The 9,966-nt window shown below is 37.0% G+C and overlaps 1 protein-coding gene across 1 annotated transcript in view; it reads right to left on the bottom strand.

Moving 5' to 3' along the window:
- Positions 1 to 3,930: 3,930 nt before the first annotated feature.
- PTPN12 (protein tyrosine phosphatase non-receptor type 12) overlaps positions 3,931 to 9,966 on the bottom strand; it is an 83,067-nt gene continuing 77,031 nt past the window's right edge. Inside the window, exons 14-18 of the mRNA XM_075081456.1 lie at positions 9,688 to 9,765; positions 8,270 to 8,349; positions 7,261 to 7,291; positions 5,771 to 5,887; positions 3,931 to 5,233 (exon numbers count right to left, since the gene is read on the bottom strand). Coding sequence (XP_074937557.1) covers positions 5,172 to 5,233; positions 5,771 to 5,887; positions 7,261 to 7,291; positions 8,270 to 8,349; positions 9,688 to 9,765 — 368 coding nt within the window. The 3' untranslated portion in view covers positions 3,931 to 5,171. The remainder of the gene's footprint in view (positions 5,234 to 5,770; positions 5,888 to 7,260; positions 7,292 to 8,269; positions 8,350 to 9,687; positions 9,766 to 9,966) is intronic.

Genomic DNA, 9,966 nt, shown 5'->3' with positions numbered 1-9,966 from the left:
AGGAAGCAGCAGTGGGGCAGGGGCAGCTCCTGGCGCAGTCCTGCAAGCAGCCAGCCAGAGCGGCACAAACCCAGCCTCTGACCGTGCGTTACCACCACCCCCCCCCCCCCCCAGGCAAGACGACAGGGCTACGTGGCTTCATATGCTCCTGTAACAGGTTACATAAATCGGGTGAGCATTCCATCAGGCACTGTATACTTGAGGTATGATTGTTACCAATACAGTCTATTGACCTGCAAACATTCCTGTTATGGGAGAGGAAGAAGAAAATACTTTCTGTTAAATATATCAACATAAATACATAGTTATTCAACTACTCAGACAAATTCAGTTAGAGCTGTGCATTTATTATTGCCTAAAAGACACTGGTTTGCCTCTGGGTAGTATTCACTGTGGAAATACTCTGTATTAAAACTTAAGTTCATCAATTTCAAGTAACTTGCTGTATTACAAAGCCAGTGTGCATCCATAACTACTTACTGTGACTTGTTCAAACTTTGTTTTTTAAGGTTAAAACTGATCTTTAGTGCCCCTTGTGTTCTCTCCTGAACACACGGCACAGGCAGCAGTCCTGCCTTTCCATCCTTCCCACTCAGAAGTGCCACCCAACTACGCTGACTAGATCTCAGAGATACTCTTCCACCCTTACCACTGCTCCTCTGTTGCCTTTGCGACTCATAAGCCCTTTCACTCCAGTGCTCTGAAAGCCAGCAAGTCAGTTACTAAACTCAAATTACATTTTCAAAGTTCTTTATTCTTTTATTCCCCTGCTGTAAGTACAAATCAGCACAGACAAAAATAACAACAAAGCCTTTATGCCTGGGTCATTATACCTTAGGATATCCTTGCCAGTGTTTGCAAGCTTTTCTTAACCCAGCTGAACTGCCAGATCAGACCGGGAGAAAGTGTCTTGTTTGCAGTGTGCTCTGTGTGGTCCAAGGCTTATCACCTGCTTAACGCCGACAATCCATTCCCTCCTCCTTCCAGCCAGAAAGTCTAAAGCTTAGCTCTCATTTCTTCTGTGATCTAGGAGCAGAAAAAAATGTTTTCAGACTGCAAATAATAAAAATGAAAAAGCAACTTTTATATTGTTTTCTTCCTGGATGCCACTCACGATCTTCACTTTTCACCAGGTTTATTCCCTTGCTTCAACAGTCATAACTCTTCTGACCAATTGTCATCAGAACATCCTAACCATCTTACATTAAGCAGATGCGTTAATCAGGAGTTGATTAAATTATGAATGGCTGCAGCTGGATAGTGGTCTGCCTGGCAGTGGGCCAGAGTCCCAGAAGTGTCCAGGCTACACAAAGCTTCCCTAGTCTCAACTCTGCCTCACAACCACCCTCTTAACCTTCTTTATCAATCCTTACCACCCCTCCTTAGAACCATCTTCTCAATCCTCAGGTATACCGAAGACACAGTCATGGCCCAGCTCTTCCTTTGCAACCCAAAGCCTCTGCTCGACTTTGATGAAAGTGGCTTTAATTGCTGTACGACACTCCTTCCACATCCACCAGATAGTACTGCACTGTTGGTGACATTATTATCAAGTATGTGAAAAGCACAATGAAATAGATGAGATATATTATTAAGTGACCTTGAGACAGACCAGCAGTGGTAAGGTAACACTACTCCATTAGAAGCACAGAAGTTGTATTTAGGATGTACTACAGTGTAAGTCACCACTTCATACCAAGTGCTATGTGGCACAGTGGGAATTACAACCTGAAACACACAGTTTAATCCTCAACCACAAATATTTAAGTGTTCAATTGTCAGAAGACTGTTTAAAGACAGTATGATCTACAGCTAAAAGCAACTACTGCAGCAGCATGGCGTTATCACGCTGCCCTGGTCACTGTGTTGCACTTGGCCTGCATTCATTCTTTGCAAAATCTGTCTCCAAAGAAACCCAATCCAAGATTTCAACATACAAAATCCTAGAGGTGATTCTTTGAGATTTTTCACTGTTCTGCAGTTTCCAAGTTAGAAACTTCAAGGAAATTTACATGTAAATGCAGCAGGCTTTCCTAACAGATAAATAAGAAATAAAAACGCTAAAGTAATGCTCTCATCACTAAAAAAGTAGAAAGCTACCTGCCAAATCAATACAAAACCTAAAACATGCTGCATAATAGAGATGAGCAATGATACTAGTCGAGGTCAGCTTTCTTCTGAGACTCCACAGTATTTACACTTCTAAAACATGGAGAACTCATTATTTGTTCAATATTAATACATTTAGGACAATTTAATAAATGGAATATTAGAAGAATACCGTAGGAACAAGCAAGCCAATGCAGTGGTTATTAATAAGAACAGCTGGGCTGAATGGTGTTACTGGCTCCCTGCTATAGCGATCAAGTCAACTGTATGGCTGATAAAAGCTGCACTTCAGAGACTCAAGTTGAAGACTGCTTTCAGAAAATATGTGAAGACTGGAGCTAAATGAAAGGAATGACTGTCTCATGATTTATTTCAATATAGACCAAGTGATTTTATATGGATAGATCTATATTCGCTGATAATCTGCAAACTAGTGCAATATTATAAACCCCTTTAGTTTCAATTTCAAATAAACCACAGCAAAGAAAGGTCTTGTTTTTTGAAGAAGCTGTTAGACTGGAAAACATTTCAAAGTTATGATGTGAAACTACCCAGCTTGCAGCGCCCAACCGTGTGCTTATCTCTGTACCACCCACAAGTGTGGATACAGAAGGTAATGACATCGGGCAGGTTTTGCCTTGCACTTAAAACTGTCAATTTACCTGAAATAAAATAGGTGGAAATAGAACACTCAGATGAATGTAAGCAGACAACAGAGAGCTGTAAAACAGGTCTGTCAAAGGATACAGAAAACCAGACAGGACAACTGGAGTTTCATATTGCTAAAGCAAAGAAAGGCCAAGAACTTTCTGTGATTAACTCAGTCTGGAATACCATCCAAATCCATGCAAATCTAAGGGAAAAAGTATGAAACTGGATGCACTTTAATTAAACATTACCAGGTGGCCTGTATGTAGTACACAGATTTTTGTCAGCCTCGTTCTAAGTGAAATTCAAACATGGAAAGCAGAAAACCTACAATCTGCCCAGTCCTATGTGTTGGTAGAGAAATATGGAAATAATTCTTAAAAAGTATACCCAAAACTATTTGGAAGTTTTCTTATTTAACAGTCTTTTCAAAAAGTTACAACGATTTGGACTGTCCAGCAGCAATGACAGCCCGTTGTGCATTACAAAAACCACACGAGGTCTGCAGGAGTGAAAGTCTAAGCTAATCATCTTCAATGCAAGGGAAGGGGAACAAAGTTCAGGCCAACTTTATTCTGCCAACTGCAAGACATTCCAGCTGTCTGAACTGTTTACAATGCAGGAATCTAGCTGATATAGGTTATCCCAAATGGCATACATCATTGAATTATTTATTTTTAAACAAATAATTGCAAAGCTATAAATATTTATCCTAACTTCCCATAGATATAGTGCATACAGTTCTTTGAAAGAGCTCCCCAGCTAGGCAGCCTGTCATGTGTACCAAACGCATGGCGATTAATCCACAGTCAGAGACAGTAATTGCAAGCTACATACCTTTCGGAAGCTATAACAGGGCTGCTCTCTGGGCATTAGCTCTCTTTTAGCAGAGAGGCCCTGAAGGTACAACTAGTAAATTAGACCTAATGCCTCCATGGCTAAAGTTCAGCTTAGTAGATAGTTTCATTACCTAAAATAAACGTTTTTCCTCTAAACATTCTTCTTCACTTCTCTGGCATTATTGCTAGCTTTTAAAACAGTTATGACAAGTAAGGTCCTGAGGGTCACTATTTTGTTCAAGTACGAGATCTATAAGCTAAGCCACGGTGCCGTCCTTCACTCTAGTTTGCTTCTGAATACAGTTTTTTCCCTAAGAGTAAAAACACCCATAGCGAGATTTTGACTTTCTTTAATTTAAAGATTGTATTACAGAAAAGTTTAAGTAAGGAATCCTTATAAGGATTAACTCTTGACATAATATATTGCCAAGATACAGTGTAGCTGCAAGGGCTCTATGTGAACCTTCATATAAGTTGCTTTCTTACATACACAGTCGCTGAACAGCAAAAATGGTCTTTACCATTTGTAAGAGAAGACAGTGGTATTTAAACAGTCCTTTTACCAGTGTGTTCTGGTTTTCCCAAATTAGAAACATGCCATATTAAAACTGTAAACCCCTATTATACAGAAAGTCAATAGAGATGAATTTTCTAAAGATTGCAACTGATGAAACATTAAAATGAAAACTAAGGAGTGTCGATTATGTAGAACGGTTTCTCTTTTACTGGCAGGTCAAATATACTAGAAACATACAAATATTTTTGATAACCTAATTCCAGATGAACTCAAAACACTGAAGTAACATACACAGGCTAAAAGAATTCAATACTGTTCCAAGGCACTTACTGAATCTCCATGACTAGATGAAAACCAGAACAAATCAGGTCTGACAATTAAACTGTATATAATATAAAAATAACCTTTTGCTTACAATTTACAAAATGTATTACAATCTTTATCTCTGCTAACCTGCAATTCTGGCTGTGTGTGTCCAGCAATTTTTGTAAAAAACCCCAGAAACTATTTTCTAAAACTTCAGGGCAAATAATTTACAAATAAGGTACACAAAAATTTAGATCATGCAGAGATTTCTTACATCTTCTGTTAATATTTTATGATTGCAACTTTATCAAATTATATACTTGCCCTGTACATATACAAAATAACGCATACATGGTAATCAAACATTAGCAAAAAGTAGTCCATAAACACAATCTGTCAAAAGTATTACTATATTAACATATGTCTACAAGCAGCGTGTAACAGGGTTAGAAGACATTAAGGCAATAATACTTGAAGTTACAAAATAAACCATATGTAATACTTTCTCCTAAGTGTAATAAGGCAGGTAGATGGCCCCAGCAAAAAGTTAAGTTGTAATACTGGAATCCACTGTTGTGAACAATGTTTAAGATTTTGCATGGGATGTACTGTGAGAGTGTACCATTTGGTAGTTAGATCTACACTGTTGTGTTAGTCGCCCCCCAGAAAAGTGGAATACTATTTTTCTAGTTCTCAGTGGCACTTGAGTTTTCCAGTATAATTTATTGATAGTATGTCCATTGGTTCTTGGATCATGTCCATTCTGAAGGCGGCTCTCTTGGTCCTCTGGGCTTTCCACAGCGGTTGCCAAAACCTAAGGAAAGAATTGTATTTAATACTTCTGTCCCCTTGGACAACGCAGTCTCACAGATGTTGGCAGCAGTCACAAGAATCGCTGAGAGACATGCTCCAGCTCTTACGGAATAGCTTTATTCTCAGGGCTAGAAAAACAGCTTTGTAGCATTAGGAGTTCTAAAGGCATTATGGCCATAGCAAATGCAAACATGAAGAATTTGTATGTAATTATAGTTCACTGTTTAAAACCTCACTGGGAAAGTACCTCTTAGTAAACACAGTATTTGTTATCATTTATTGATTTTTTTCCTTCTCTGTGCAGCAATGCAGTTTTCTCAGGTATTATTCCTGAAAGTTTTCAGTGCTCTACAGAAATTCTATCCCATTTGACTAATTCTCTAATTCATACACTCTGTAAAACAAAGTGAAGAATGAACTGGGTTCTGCACCTCAGCGAGTTGCAGGGAGATAGTAGCAGCAGCTATCCAGACTAGTACTGTTAATGAACCTTCTGTTTAAATATCTAGTGATTATGTTTTGAATGAACTGTCATTACCGATATCTGTTACTTCTGCAGGAAATTCTGTAATTTGACCTCTTGCATCAGTGGAACCAGAAAAAGAAATCTGAGGTAAAAGGTCAGTTGGTGTTTTGTTGCTCCTTTCAGGACAATCTGGAAAACACATACACATCTGTTACTGTAACGCTCATTTAGTCAGCACTGTGTGAACGCTACTTTTAAGTACAGCTCAGTCCAGAACACAACTTGCATCGAATATCTTTTACAAAATTTAAAGCCAATTTCTCATTTCTTAAAAAATATGCTTCAAAATTGTTTATGAAGCTGATGTTCAATAACAGTGACACATTCCTGTTCACCAAATATGATTTTTTTTTTAAAAGTTCTTATGGATATTTAAAATCCCATGTAGCACCTATTTATAGCAAGAGCTCACAGTACCATTTAATATATCCCTATAAATGCATCTGTTCATGTTCTTTCTAAACTAAAGGTGCTTAAGAAGACTTAAGTAACTACGTGTTGCGTTACTTGTATAATCACTGTACTAGCGTATCTGTAGTATTTCTGAAAACTGATTTATTTAAAAAAAAATCTACCAGGTATTTAACATGCAGCTCCGAATGGACTGTACAAGCCCGTTCAAGCATACACAGAAGATACAAGGCAGACATAAGCTTACAGCTGAAGCAGATTCCTGCAAAGTTAAACATCAGCTGATCTACCCTTCTTACTGAAGGCTTTTTAGATAATCAAAAATTAATTACTTCGGTAAATATGCAACAGGAATACATATACATATGTATACACTCACACACATAACTGCTGTACTTTTCATGTTTACTCCTGTTTTTATGACATTACAGAAATTAATTCACTAACTTTTACAATTTCTATTGCAATAACATGGGAAGTTCTAATTATGCTGAATATTTTTACTGTAATATGCATTTAAAGTCAGTATTTTTGGTCTTCAATATTTTAGCATACCCAAAGTTTTATATGAATTTTTATATTAGATTTGTAACTTGCTTCCTCAGAAAAACCTTAGAAGCTTCAAAACCAGAAGGCCTTTTCAGAAATGCCTTTTCAGAAATGCCAGTGCTTTGACAATATACTTAGATATCTTCAGAGCAAAAGCCAAGTTTAGACAAATTTTTGTTCAATAGAAAAAACATTCTGCAGTAAGAGATGGGCTTGTTGCAAGACTACTGTAGTTCTTAGAGACTTGCCACTGAAATTAAAGCATCGTGAGTTGGAAGTGGCTTTTGAAGTAATCATATGTATATATTGATTTCAAGGTTAGATCATGAAATGTTTCTGAATTTCCAGGAGAAAAATTTCTCCTTGGTATTTTCTAATCTTCTAATAAAAATACTCCCAAAAGACATTATCAGTTCAAATGGTATGGTTACTTGAACTTGCCACTCTTACGGGGTTATTGGACAGATTAACAAGTGCAAAAACCCACCCCTTCTCATATTTTAAAAAAATAAAAATTAAAAAAAATCTTTTCCATCGCTTACCAGGTAGTACAGGTGAAGTTGTTTTCAAACCCTGTTAACGAGAAGTATTTAAAATAGTTCTGTAAAATGCTTCCAAAATACTAAAAGAACACCAGAAATTTATGATGATAAAAACATCTTCAAAAAAATATACACCATCTGTGGAAATATCTACTTGCTACTGCATTTCTGACTTGCTGTAACACTGGCAAAAAATGCTACAGTAGTTAAGAATTTACTATCAGAACCTTACTTAATATTTAATAAAAAGTTAAAATTGTCAAATTACAAATTATTTGCAAAATTCGGTGTTTAGTTCCCATGCTAAATTTACAGTCGCTGAAAATTCACATCTATCTTTTTTCTGTCAATTTTTTAAGTGGTGTGTAATTGTGGCTGTAAAGTGTCTTGGGGTGCATGAAAAGAGGCGTGCGTGTAAAGAGGATTTATATGCTTTTGAAGTTTTGCCAGCTGTTTATGCCAGATGACTTGAGCATATAGGAGAATGATGTGAAAACTGAAATCTGAGGGGCAGAAAAAAGGGTTTGTTTAAAATATGGATAAGGAAAAATTTTTATCAGGCAGTGAAACAGGTTGCCCACAGAGGATATGAAATCTCCATTTCTGGATGTTTTCAAGACCCAACTGGATAAAGCCGGGAGCAGCCTGGTCTGAGACCCTGCTTCATGCGGCAGGTTAGACTAGAGACTGCAATTCTCCTCCTGCTTGAATCAGCCTATGATCAACTACTACGGGCAGACAGCAAGCTCCATAAAAACAGCATATTTAAAAGCCATAATTTAAGATATATTTAAGATAAAAGTATTGCTGAACTTAGAAAACTAGATAGTTTTCTAGGAAATTAAAAAATGCCCTTAACATCAGTTCAGCAGCTCAGGCGCAGGAAAAACTGGCTAGCTGTAGATGATCAACAGCTGTAACTTTTCACAAGTATGTATTTTGCTTTTTCTTGTAGCTCCCAACTGAACTAGATATGACTGATTAGTACAGACTTGTCTTCTATACTTACTGCTTGTTCAGGGCGATGCTGATCACGCAATATGCTCCATTCAGACTGTGCAATCATAACTGGCTTCGGCAAGGGTGTGCCTAGGGAAAATTAAGTCAAACTCAACATACTTGAGTTCTCTCCATGATGCAGCATTAGAAATGTGCTATAAAGTAACTTTTTTTAAATGAAGTGCTTGTAATAATATGAATCTTTTTTACAGGAAGAGCTTTCAAGATAAGGGAAGACTCCACAACATAATTCAAAACACAAGACTGCAGTGTTTCCATTGTGGACACTCCTTTCCTTCATTTGGGGCGTTCCTAACCAATAGGAGAATTAGCTTTTTCAATAATGTTTTTCAAATTTTGTTATAACAGCTGTGCAATAAGAATAGATCTGAAAAAGACATACTAAGTAAAGAAAACACAAGTCAGGACAGCCATACCTGTCCTTTACTGACATGATGCAAAAACACAATCAAAAGTGAAGTGCTTTCAGTGATTCCAGTCCCAAAGATATTTTTCCAGTGGTTTTTTTTCTTCCCAAGAAAAAAAAGTCTTGGATTCTTACATTCTCACAGAAGAAGCTGCAAGTGCATAATATCCAAAGAAAGGATCACTTTGACTCTGAGCTACCTAGGCTTATGATGCTCAAGGGACATATTTACAAAACTTCAATGTTTTTATGCTGAAAATATCCATACTACTTTGGCCAAACATTTTTGTAAGTTCACAAAGTGACACTAAACAAAAGCCTCAGTAAATACACCACACTAGGTTTTTTGGAAGATACCAAACATTGACCTAATTTATCACTTCAATTAATCATTTTTGTATTCTGTCATTCCTGGCTTAAAGAATGAAATATGAAGATATAAGCACATCATTTGTAAGGTTCAGTTTTCATTTTTAGTTAACCTTTTGATACAGGCAAAGAGTCAAGTATGTTAAACTTAAATGAACTGGGCTTGTTCACTAGATGCAGTACAGAATGAGGTGTCATCATCTTTCCTTTGCCCAGGACAGAAGAATCAGATACGCACTATTCAAGTGTTTTTCCTATTCCCTACCTGGGAGCAGCAGGAAACTACCTAAAATAGCTGGGGAATCCCCTAACTGTATTGCATTTCCCCATTGTATCTCATTTCCATACCCTTCATATTGAAAACCAGCTCCACTAAAATCAATACTGAAGTCTCCAATATAATTAGATATCATGTAACAGCATGCTTAGTCAGGAAATGAGCAATAATTTGACTGTGTACAAGGGCTTGTGAAAGTTAAACCTCAAAATAAGCCATTACACACGCTAGATTTCATTCCACTTTACAATTGGCTCCAACACTAAGATCAACCAAAAAGCAGGGGCATTCAAATACAACACTGGAATGTATTTCACATATTCCTCCCAGTTAACACAAAACATGAAAAACTCACTCTGTTCACTTGCTAATACAAATGATTCTGGTGTTCTTTCTGGGAGCGGGGGAGAGGAATCTTCACTAGTATCAGCATCTAAATCAAATAAGACATGTAAGTTAAAAACACACGTTCTCCTCCTAGATTTTTAGTAGTTGATCTTTTGATACATGAGATCATCCTAAACTTTGTATGAAATTTAAAGCAAAAGGAGAATTTGGTCTAAATGTTACAAACCATTTTGTTTTACCATGCTAATGCCTTGGGAGCAACTCCATGCTAACAACACTATTTTCA

Source organism: Phalacrocorax aristotelis, chromosome 1 (genome assembly GCF_949628215.1).
Source record: "Phalacrocorax aristotelis chromosome 1, bGulAri2.1, whole genome shotgun sequence".
In the NCBI taxonomy this organism is placed as follows: domain Eukaryota; kingdom Metazoa; phylum Chordata; class Aves; order Suliformes; family Phalacrocoracidae; genus Phalacrocorax; species Phalacrocorax aristotelis.
The sequence above is the reverse complement of the archived record's forward strand: the minus strand, read 5'-3'. Positions and strand labels throughout refer to the sequence as shown.